Consider the following 12,851-nt stretch of genomic DNA (forward strand, 5'->3'; position numbering starts at 1 on the left):
TCAACCGGTCGACGATCAAACATCGACGACGTCAACTGTAGAACATTCCGTACTGCGCACATCGTAGTGTTGTCGGCATCGTTGTGAGAAGCGTGGCGCGTGCTAGGAGCACCTAGTTAGGCGCATTCTTCTTTGCCTCCGTTGACTGCTCCAACCGTAAGCTCGCATGTTCGCACGTAAGTACAATGTATCGATACGCACATCAAGTACACCAAGTACACACTTGTACACATGCACGATATGTCGCGCCGCCGCCGCCACCGCCGTTGCCGCGCCGGTTGACGGTGCATACTTGCATACAGAGAGAATTTGCGTTTGTTTTGTGTACCGGGAGATGGAGCAACGGGATGGGACGAATTGACGAACGGATGAACAGGATGATGTTCTCTTTGTCTGTTTTCTCTCCTATCCCATGTATTCCCCTTTTTGTCTTTGTACTTCTTCTTTTTTCGACACATACAGCTTCGCTTCTACTCTTTCTTTTCTACTTTTCTTTCCAGCACACGTACTTGCATTTTTATGCGTTTTCTCATTCCGCCTCGTCCTCGACAGAACACACAAAATTCACTCGTCTGCAACAAGTACTTTGAAATAAGCATCTCTGGTGAGATACATTATTAACTGTTGGCCATCGATCACAAAATGTTGAGATGAATTTTCTAATTTCATAGAAATATATGCTCGATAAGAACGCTTCCTAAAACTAAACGCATTCAGCAAGTATATTTCGTTGCTTTTTTTTATATTTTTTTTATTATTCTATGAATGTGAGTAAAATAGTGAATTAATTAAGATCCAATAAAATATAGATTTTACTATCTTTGCTTAGGATTTTAACCTTTATTCTGTTTGTAAATTATACCAATAATTGAAGAAAGATAAAAGCTAATTTTTTTATTTCAAGAGAATATAGAGTATTAATAAACAAATTATTTTCCTATAAAAATGTTTCATGGTTTGTTGCTTATGATTCGAATAGCAAAATACTTACAGTGTAGCTTTAAAAGTTTCATAAAGATTTATACTTTTCAAAAATAAAGTGTGTGTGTGTGTTTTCAGGAAGCCTTTTAAAATTATTTATAATTAGTATTAGTCAAGTTTAAGAATTATAAAACGCTTACAGAGAAATTATTGAATGTTTAAATATTTACAAAAATGAAATCATCACAATTGCTAACTCCATTGCAAAATCCTTAATTCTATTGAAAATCTTAAGAGACAATTTGAAAAAGAATATTAAACATATTTATAACAGCACAAAAAGACAAATTCTCATTATGTCAACAAATAATTTGTTTAATTATAATTATACGTTATATGAATCATGCATACCTCACATTCAGTACAAAAGTCACGGCATTCATTTCGATAGATGATTGGATCTATTCGTTCTTGTCATGGCAAAGTTTAATCGATTCGATCTTCCGTTCATAATCACAAATTGATAAACCGAAAAGTTTTCTTATCTTTCCGCTTAACTTGAAAAAGCCAAGTTGCTCCTTCGTTTTATGTAGCCTCTGATCTCTTTAACCTAGGGATGTACAGAGAAGTATAGACTATCGATATTTTGTATCAATAATTGAAATACGCAGTATCGATACGACAATATATTGATTGGAAATGATTCGATATTCGGGAATGTCATTACTTCTTTTGTATGTTTTTTCATTATGTAGAGATGTGCAGAGAGCAAAAATTTTTGATTTTAAAGAAAAATAAAAAATCACTAGGTAAATTCACTAATTTATCAATAAAATTATAAATATTTTAATAAATTTATACATACGCAAATGAGAATGGAAAGAGAGATTGATGAGAATAAAAAATTATGCATTTATACATTTTATGCAATACATATATTTATCATTTTATATATATAACTCTATATATTATATATATATATATATCTCAACTAACAAAAATAATGTGAAAGATAAGAAAATTTCTTTTAATTTTATTCATAATGGCGTTGATCCCGTTGTCATAAATTGTCCTTGAATTGGCATTCTCTGTTACGTTTATGTGGTTGAATTTTGTGTGTGGAAATACAACATCTGTATCGAATTAATTGATATTTACGTTCCAGATCCGATATGTTATGATACAGAAACTAAAAGTTTCGATGTAAATATCGAATATAAAAAAGAGTAATGATACGATATTCCAAAATATCGATAATTTAACTTATTTTACAATAAGATCGTAACTCATAATCCGTAAGAAATCATTAACCAATCATTGGTAATTGTTTTTCTCATATTTAATTGTGACTGATCAATTTTTACGGCTTATAATTTTCAATCCTATTGTAGAACAGGTCGTTAGACAATTGCGAATGATAGTTTGGCTTAGTTTTAAGATCATCGCATGCTCCGTACTTTTCGCAATGTTATATAGAGCCACTTACATATAAATTTATAAATGCTGAGGTGATACTGTTCGAGCGACTTGGATCATTTTTTTTATCATGACAATTAAAACTGATCGCTTATGTTTGTCAAGCGTTCATGTTTGACACATTTTCTTGTATTTGTCAAAGCACTAACAAATATTTTTCATGAATCTCATTATTTTTCTTGACCGTAAATTAATTTAGAATATATGCATTGTTACATAACGAACGTTGGCATAAGTATCTCATTGAAAATATGAAATGTGAAATGCTTATTCCGACAAGATTCTGATATGAAAAATTTCAAGAAATAAAGAAAAAATCGTAGCTTGTCGCGTCGACAGAATTCACATATCTCGGATTAAGGCAGTGTCACGCGATAGATAGAAAAAAAAATAAGTGCATCGTTGCTTTGAGCAATAGCCAATGCTCCGAGAACACAAAGGCCGCCTTCAACATGCGCTCATTTTTTTTTGTACGCTGCGTCGCACACGCGGAGTTGACATGAAGATGCTCGCAGCGACGTAGCACGTGTGTACATTTCATGTACTTTTTGTACATATGTATCAGTGATTCCCTTCGCATTCATTACGTTACGTGGACACAGCGAATTTTGAGATGGTACTTTTGTCGAGATTTTTTTACTTTTTGCTATATAGTTTTTTGATGGAGCATTCGATGACATCGATCGAGAATATCGTTGCTGTACGCTTGGTCAATTGCAATCATTTCCCAAATCCAAATTATATAAAATATAATATTTATCAGTGTCTGACATATTATCAGACTTGATTAGAAGATTCTAAATATAATATCAATATCGAAAAAATTAAAATTATAATAAGATGATGAGTAAAAGAGATTATTTTAAATCTTTAAACTGTATACTTCTCGGTTTTTGATAACATGTCTGTTGTCTAAAATTAATTTGTAAAAACAATCGTATGTACCTTTACTCGAGTCTACAAGACTCATAGATCAGTCTATTAAAACTAAAAGTATAGTAGGCGAAAGCTAAGAGTACGCGTTTATATTATAATGTAATGCATCATCTATTATAATATTATTATTAATATTTGATTGTAAGATATTATTTGGAATATATGTGTATTACTTTGTTCAGTTTTGGAACCCGCGCCACGTTTTCGCGTTCCCGCGTTTCATTTGCCATGGTGAGAATTTCGCTCCTCTTCTCTTAGAGCAGTTCGATATAAATAGACATAGTACTAGACATCGCAAAACGCGATATATGTATACTCGAGACGTGCTTCAGGAGCGCAGTAATTCGAGTTCCCTAAAAGTTCTCGAAAATCTTTTATGTCTTTTCCTTACAATTACAATGTCGTTTACACAATACTTGACTTCCAGTTGCGTAAACCATATGCACGCTTTGATCATATAAATAGAATTATAATAATATCTGCGATGCATTCTACGAAATATCTTGCGTCTTCTTGTTCCAATTTTTCGATTTCTTTCAATTTCTTTAGATTATTCCCGTTTTTTTTTTTTTTTTTTTTTTTTTTTTTTAATGGAAATGGAGAAAAAGATGGAGCTCGTATTGAATAATGGACGCTATGACAAAAAGATGCGTTTCAATGTAAATGGCGGAATCTGTTCTCTTTGGTGACACACGTAATCGCGTTAATAACGATACGCGTGTTGTTATTTATTAGTATTTCGGCGATATGAAATTTCCATACTTGTGTATGCTGCTAAAAGAGGAAAAAAGGCAAGAATAATTGAAACATCCGAAATTTTTCACGTATCTAACGAATGTTATGCGATAACTAGGTGAGTCGAGCTTATCGTCGAGCCGCAAAATACCGCGATATTCGATCAATACCGTCAGGTATATTCGACGGGCATGCACACACGCAAATGTATATCACGTTGCAAGGGACGTTTAGCGGTTTAACCGCGCTGGTGGGTAAGCGGAAAAATGGAAAGGACGACTCTAAACAGAGACGGGAATATGCGTACCCGTATATACATATACGAGCGGATTTTAGGGAGAATTTAGCGAGCAACAATGGGACAACCAGATAGCTACCTGAGAAACCTTTGGAAAATTCATCTAGACATAATGATAGATCGTTGGCACTTCTATATCAAAACTTAAGTTGCGAATGCAGCTGCGTTGCGAAATTAAAAATATTTTAAGAATGTTAAGAAAATATCACGAGAGATTAGGTTTTTCGATTGAAGCGTACTTTATCGATATCGTTCAAGAATTCATTGTACAATTCTCATTTATACCTATATAATTTCGTGCTTATTTAATATTTGAACTTTTTTTACATACAGTTATGACAAATGAACAAATTGAAGCTTTGCAGTTATGTTTTTATTAACTCTGTTACTCTTATTATTTTCTTTTAACATAAAAATAATATATACAATGTTCATAACAACTAAAATTTTATAATAAATTAGAAAATTAGAAAATGATTAAATGAAATAAATTGCTATAAACATATTATATGTATCTAAGACGCTTTGTAAAAAAATGATACGATAATTATGCAATTAAATATCAATATCATATAATTAATATCAAGATCTACTACTGCTTATATATTAGAATAATTCCAAGTAATTATAGTTAATTGAACACTAATATTTAAATATTGAATTAACAAGTTGATAATGATTGCATTTTTCTTTATAGATTTCGTGTTTTGCGATTTATTTATACATGAAAAAATGGCGAGTATAGGCAAAAGGACACTCTTGCGTGATATCAATCCACATTTAATATGCCTATTATGCCGAGGTTATCTTATAGATGCCACAACCGTGGGGGAGTGTTTACATTGCTGTAAGTAAAATCGAAATTTAAGTAGCGTGCGCTTAGATTTATTTATTGGATTGACACTATTAATATATTCTATTTTTGTTATTCAGTTTGTAAAAGCTGTATCTTGAAGTATCTCAGTACTGCAGCGCATTGTCCATTGTGCAAACATGCGATCAACAAGGCGAAGCCAAATTTCAAGTATGATAATAATTTTTTGACAATTTATACAAAGATTTACTCTATCTATTCGAATTTTTGTAGTGATAATAAACGATCAGATTATTACTTCTGGAGAATGTTTAAGATCGCAATTTCTTTACAGAGCTGACAAAGCGTTACAAGATATTGTATATAAATTGGTGCCCGGATTATACCATAGGGAAATGTTAAAGAGGAGAGAATTTTACAAGAAGCATTCCGAACACGGTAATTGGTCATTCTAAGTTTGCTTAGACTGTAATGCCTAGACTGTAACGTCTATATATCTGTATATCAATAAAATAATATTCTAAATATATATTAAATCTTAAATATATGTTGATTAAATTAATTTTCAATTAGCAAATTTAGCAACGCCGGAGCAACGCGGCGAGGATGTAAGTGGACGTTTAATATTTAATCCAGAGGATGTAGTGAGTTTGAGCTTGGAGTACCTACCATATGGAGCAGATCCACTGACTATATTGAGTACCAACGACATGGATACAAATCACTTGAACAATTCAAATAATACTAACAATAATAACAGTAATTACAGTGATAATGTTGTTAACAATAGAAGATATCTGCAATGTCCGGCTCTAGTAACTGTTGCACACCTGAAGAAATTTATAGCAATGAAGTACAGCGTTGATGTAACGAGATATACCATCGAGATTTGCCATCGACGCGCGACACTTCCCGAAAATTGGACTCTTATGGACGTTGCTTATATTTATGCATGGAAAAGGGTTTGTTTCATTAATTTCTTCAAAATCTAGTTTTTCGATTTTTGCGAAATAAAATATATAGCAGATATATAAACTTGGTCAATAAAATAATAACTAGACTAGAGTATATGTGGGATTAGATTAAAATTAAGTGATTATATACGAGGCTAAATTATATTCTTGTAGCGTATATATCTGTTATAATTACACTGCCTTATAATTCATATATTTTGGATCAATTATATAAAAGAAATTTACTATTATTTAAATTGTCTTTCATACAGATTGCACCGATGAGATTTTTTTATCGAGTGGCACAAGAGGAACAAAGACTCGAAGCACCATTGCATCAAAGACCATCGACTCCAGGACTCGGAGCTCGGGAGTGTTTGCCACCGAATGAACAGCAGAACGATGGTAATTCAGGGAGTAATCCTGTTAATCATTTAGAAACTTCTAAATTAGAGATTAAATCTACGAGCGGCAGTATTGAGACAATATCAGCAAAAGATTTGAACAAGACTGCCAATGACAAAATAATCTCATCCGTGGATCATAAACAAACAACAGTCAAAATGAACAAAGAGAAAGACGAAGAAAACAAAATGACGATAACTGTTGTAACGTCGACATTAACAACAATAAACGTCACGAATACGGTGACGACCACTACGATGAATGCATCTCCTTTATCAGAGACTAATACATCCTCTTCGATAGACAACAATTCGAATAAGCAGATAAAGAGTCCAATTAAGATACTGAAGAATCCAGATGGAAAATACGAGGTGTTTAAAAATTCAGTCTCTGTTTCGGATGTCAAGAATCCTACGAATCCTGAGTTTAGTGTTGTGAATTCTAACGGTGTAAAGATAACGCTGAAGCAGTGTTCGCCACCGCAGAATAGTAGTGCGAAAAAACCAAGAGTCATTAGCAATATTCTATTGCGTTGCGCCCAAACGGAGAAAGATACGCCGCAGTCATCGAGCGCATTAATGATCGAGCAATTGCAGCAAGAGCAAGATAAGGACAAACTTACCACAAGTCCAATATTGTCAGGTAAACAGGAAAAACAACGACGTAAAGTAACTTTCATGGATCGATCTCCGATGTTCGAGAAGACTTCTCCTATTACCATGCCGAAAACTGCATTGAAAAAACCGGCGGAACAGCAGGACAAGAAGCAATTCCTACAAGGTTTTCAGTTGACCGCTAGAGAACCATTAATGCCGGATGATAGCAAGCCTCTCTCTCGAGACATTAGTGTTGCAATCAACATTGAAAAACGAATAGCGAAGATAGAAGAATCTTTAAAAAAAAAAGACTCTGACGAAATCAAGAAGAAAAAGAATGACATTGAAAACACCGGCTCGAACGTGAATAATAGCACTGTTATGACAAATATGATTGCGAAACGTGTTGTTGATGAACGAGCGTGTAATTCAGGAACGAGTTTAAACAGCATGAATATCGCGAGCAGCAATCATGCCGCCAAAACAGACGTATATACTTTCCCCAGCGATTCGTTAATTGTTCCAGCTGGAGCGGTCAAGAGGAAGTGTCCTCCGGGTGTACCGATTGCTGACTTGAAGCGTCGAAAAGCACCGCAACTAGTACAGAAACAGGAAACTAACAAGAAACAAAACGTTTCCCAATGTAATTCTGTTATTAACAAGCATACTTTTTCTACGGAACATGTAATTCCTATAAACAGAACGATCAATATGATAGGAAATCAAGATGTTGGATCGAGCCGTATATCCAATGTGAATAACACGAAAGCATCGACTGGTCCATTGCTTTCGAATGATACTAGAGATCTATTAGTGGACGGCTATGGTTTGAATATTCCAGCGAGTTTGAGTATAACACTAACTTCACCCAAATCTCCGGGAACTTCTGGACAATTCGTCGAATCCAACGATTCCAATGATAATAATCGGAAAGTCGCGATGGGCAAAGTAAATCCCAGCATCACGTTGAATGACTGTTCGGTTGATCCACGCGTATTGAAAGCTCTAAAGACTGGACAGATTAGAATGCCAACTTCGCCGAAAGTTAAATCAACAACAGCGACGGCGACAACAACAACAATGGCGGCGGCGGCGGTAGCGACAGCGGCGGTAAAACAGACGATGACTATGATGGTGACTGATTGTGGAGAGGTAGCAAATCAACAATGTATGATACCATCTGCTGCCAAACGAAAAAGAGAATATGAATTGTCCAAGGATATTCTGGATTTGAGTGGAGGCAATAAAAAGATGGACATACATCCTCTGAGAATTCCACAACCGGGGACAAAACTTAATAAGACTAATAAAGTTATGGTAAATAGAGATAATATGCAACCAGGAGGTATCTCTGATCAAGGTCAAGTGGTGACGCTAATGAGTGGTCACAAATATTACCGAGCGCCGCCAGGCTCTTTGACACCTGCCGCTCATCGCGTCAACGATTGCCCTCTATCGCCATCATCATCGCGTACACCTGTCTATGCGCCATCTTTCAGTAATCTCAATCGATCAAATTCAGATCTTTCATCTGTCTTCCCGAGTCTGCCGAGTCTTTACGCTCTTCATCAGGCGCCAAATCTTCAGCAATTTCAAATGGATACAGCACGATTGAAATTGCGACCTATTGTAGGAAGTGGAGTAATGTCTGCGATTAGAAATGACAATGTTAATCTCAATATTAGTGGTATATCAGGAAAAAGTCACTTGGCCGCTCAGTGTGCACCTGTTAAACCCGCAAGATCTTCTGTAGCACCCTTAGCGGTTCCCATTAACAAGCAACAATCTACTGAAAAATCCACAAACATTAACGTTAATCGAACAATCCCGATTGTTGATTCAAACAAGTCTCTAGCTTTTCATAACAATGAAGCTCTCGAATCTACAGATGAAACTCGTGTCCAAAAGAAATACTCTTTGAATGTTGAAAATACAAATAATAGATTCTTGTCGCGGAGTGAATGTGCAAGAAATAATGATCAAGCCACCAATGAAACAACCAGGAATTCGAATGTGAATTCGAATTCCGAGTCCAAAAATGAAATCATTAATATTAATGATAATTTGATGCAACAGCATCGCGAAGCAACAAGTCCTAATATCGTATCATCAACTGCTTCACCGTCACCACCTCCTGGCAATGATGGCATGATGAACGCGAAGAATGAGAGTAGCGCTAAGAACGGTCATATCAACGACAATAATTCAAATGGAAGTAATAACAAACAAAAGAGTAGTGCCGAAATGACGTGCAGCAAATCGCCGGATAGTCCGGATTCCAGTTCGATCACAATAGAGAATTCGGGAACAAGTAAGAGCTCAATCTTAACAGATCGGGAAATGCCAACGGACGCCCACACGTCGTTGGATACGGTTAAAGCTTCGGAATCAGTTGTGAATTCAGATAATAGTACCATTGATGATTTGACCATTATTGACAACAAAAATAAGTTTGCCAATAAATTGGAAGCGAGTGAAATCGCGGAACAATTGACCTCTGTGCAAAAAAAATTGCTAGCAGTTTTTCCTTCAACTGAATGGGCAAAGAATCCTGTAGCCGCTGAACACTTGGGAAACTTCCTCAAGAGTTTGAATGCCACGATAAAAAGCGAGGAATTTGTCGAAGGATCCAAGACAAAAAAAGTTGATCAAAAAATTATCGGAAATGACGATAATAATAAGAAGCGGTAATGACACATCTTTCATGAGATTGAAAGATTTTTCAAGATAATTTCGAGCGATTGTATAATTCATAAGACATTGCAAAAATGATGTCTTATATCATTTTACGTGTAATGGGCTTTATTTTAATTAGAATTCATTCCGAACAATTCCATAATACGTTTCCAGGACTTATAATTTTGACTTTCAGTTCTTTTATCTTAATTAAACTTCTTGTTATGCTGCAAATTTCATTGAATTTTATCTAATTATCTCGTATGCAGAAAATAATGATGAGAAAAATATATGGCCTGCCGAGTACAGATAAATTCTAAGATGCTGTCATACAAATCAGAAAATGCATAAAATTATTTTTAATTGAAATGTATACAGTTACATTTCATGTGAGAAAAGATTTACAGATGAAAATAACTATTTCATTATACCATATATGTATATTATAGAATACATAAAGTATATAGTGTAAAAAACAATAGATCGAGAATATTATTTTTTCAAAATTTTTAAGAATAAATCTTTCATCGATCTACATAAAATAATCTATACACACAGACTATACACATTACTAATTCGAAAACTTGTAACATTCCAGAAGAAAGAATTCATTAATTATTTTTTTAACTTGAGAAGTTTCTTCGCTGATGCACACACACACACACACACACACACACACACACATATATATATATATATATATATATATATATATATACATACTAAAAAAAAATTTTTTTTAAATCAATGATTTAACTGATTAATATTGAAATTGCAGGGAATGGAAGTAACTCGTTACTTGTAACGAAATTACAGTTACTTTTTGGTAACTTTATTGGTAATTGCGTTACTTTTTTTTTTGATACTGTAACAGTAGTACATTTTTTGATAATGGAAACGAATTTCACAATTACTTTTATCGTTACTTTGCGATTAGATACGGTTTAATTGGACACAAGCCATTCGTAATGCTTGAGACTAGAAAGCTCTTAAGCATCCGTCCACTGTGATAGATGGTCGTCGGTTTTTAAAAAGTAATGAAAAAGTAACGTAAAGTTACTTTCTGAAATAACAGTAACTATAACGAGTTACGTTTAAAAATCGGTAACTAAAACTACGTTTAAAAAGTTCGGTAGTAATGTAACTTGTTACTTTTAAAAAATAATTTTTCATTCCCTGTGAAATAGCTTGTCAGCAAATGAGTTTATATCTTACATCTTATATCTTTATATCTTACATCTTTTTTAAGGCAATGTTTTCAACATTTATTACTAAAGTTGAATCCTGATAAAACAACGGGCTTAATATCTATCCGATTAATAATACTCCAATCTCTGTATTCTTAACATGTCGGGACCAAACTTTTTATTCTTAATATTTTTCCTCTAATGGCCTTATTCTGATGCATATGCAAAAAAAATGAAGTCATTTACGTGTAAGCCTGAAACACAATTGAAGAGTACAGAAACAGGGAATAACATATTTTAAATTGGAAACCATATATTTAATATACATGGTATTTTCCATTTAAGGACAAATCAATATAAGTGTCGTTTTACCTTTGTTACTTATCGAAGAAAGATAGAATGATATTTGTATCAACTTGTGTCACTTCACAGTTTCTGATAAGTTAAAATCTGCTATTCCTTGTTGTCTATGCTTTTCAATTGTGTTTCATTTCCTTACTCTATGTATGATTATGTATTATGTATATGACTACATACAAATATAAATACAGGTAATAAATATACAGGGTAGTTGGAATTTAAATGTAAAAATTTCGAGAACGTATAGAGGATCGATAACTAAGAAAAAAAGTCCTAGAAATATAATCGTTTTTGTTTCATTTTAGAGAAAATTGCAAAAAAGACAAAACGTAATTACTTTGGTTCTCGCACCACTGAAGTTTATTATATCGTCGTGCATTGAAATTATGCACGAAAACAATAGTAATAATTCCATTTTCAGGTGAAAACTTTTTTTCGTTTGTTTACATTTCTGCCTCTCTCCTGTAAATTCGTCAGTTGTTAAAAATCATTGAGTGAATTATTCCTGTTGCAATATACCACGTACGATAGATTGGATGTGGAGGAAGTATCTTGATCATCCCTTGATTTGACACCACTGGACTTTTTTGTGTGGGAACTCTGAAGCAGGAAGTTTATTTATTGTCAATCAACTCAAGAAAACAATTGAGAAATCGAATCGAGATTGCAGTGCATCAAATATTATCAGATCAAGTTTGGCTACAAAACGAGCTGTTCATACTAGATGCAATGCTTGCATTGTTGCAAGAGGTCCACATTTTGAATGTCTACATTAAGCAAGTGAATAAATACAATGTGAATATAAGTAATGAGAAAGTATAAAAACTATGTTTTTGTCTTTTTTGCGATTTTCTCCAAAACGAAGGAAAACGAGCATATGAGATCGGACTTTTTTTTCTTAATTTATTGATCTTCTACACGCTTCCGGAATTTTGACATTTAAATTCCAAACACCCTGTATAAAATAATATGAGAAAGCTTAAGAATATGGAGATTAAGCTGTAAGTAGCAGTAAATTATATCTGTTTATAGCTGTCTAGAAAGATAATAAAAAGCCAAAGGTAGTTCAAACTGAAATAAATTGCAAACCGTATTCGCATCCAATATTTCGCATTTTTTAAAATACAAGTTTAAAATCATCTACATACTAAACATGCAATTTTTCTAATAACAAACCTTATTCATATCAAGTGCTAAGAAATTAAAAATTTCAGCATTTTTGATCTTCCATTTTATATGTCAGTACTATCAGATTAAAATAGATCTCTGATTAAAATATATATAGACTCGAATCCGAGAAGCAGACAGATTTAAAAACTTTAAGGATAACTATTACAAAATTTAAGATATGTTTATAAAGCTACAATTTTGTAGATAACATTTTATATTATTCTTGTATATCGTATAGGAAGCAAATTTATGAAGAATGAATATTTATAGGATCTTTCATAAAATTGCGAATTGTTAATAAAATATATTTTAATGTATTAAGCT

General features: G+C 33.4%; 1 protein-coding gene across 1 annotated transcript; it reads left to right on the forward strand.

The window, feature by feature from the left end:
• The first annotated feature begins 598 nt into the window (after positions 1–598).
• Positions 599–9,826, forward strand: LOC108692356. The gene is made up of 6 exons (XM_018200574.1): positions 599–604; positions 5,064–5,213; positions 5,300–5,390; positions 5,515–5,618; positions 5,754–6,142; positions 6,406–9,826. Exons 2-6 carry the CDS (start codon positions 5,099–5,101, stop codon positions 9,823–9,825), a joined length of 4,119 nt encoding a protein of 1,372 aa, XP_018056063.1. The 5' UTR covers positions 599–604; positions 5,064–5,098; the 3' UTR covers position 9,826.
• The last annotated feature ends 3,025 nt before the right edge of the window (positions 9,827–12,851 follow it).

This window comes from Atta colombica, unplaced genomic scaffold, assembly GCF_001594045.1.
Source record: "Atta colombica isolate Treedump-2 unplaced genomic scaffold, Acol1.0 scaffold7, whole genome shotgun sequence".
Taxonomy (NCBI): Eukaryota; Metazoa; Arthropoda; class Insecta; order Hymenoptera; family Formicidae; genus Atta; species Atta colombica.

Excerpts from the sequence above, each read along its gene's own strand:
- LOC108692356 (XM_018200574.1), top strand. The coding sequence starts at position 5,099 with ATGGCGAGTATAGGCAAAAGGACACTCTTGCGTGATATCAATCCACAT. Across the intron at positions 5,214-5,299 it reads GGGGGAGTGTTTACATTGCT|TTTGTAAAAGCTGTATCTTG; the intron begins GTAAGTAAAATC and ends TTTGTTATTCAG. Across the intron at positions 5,391-5,514 it reads AAGGCGAAGCCAAATTTCAA|AGCTGACAAAGCGTTACAAG; the intron begins GTATGATAATAA and ends ATTTCTTTACAG.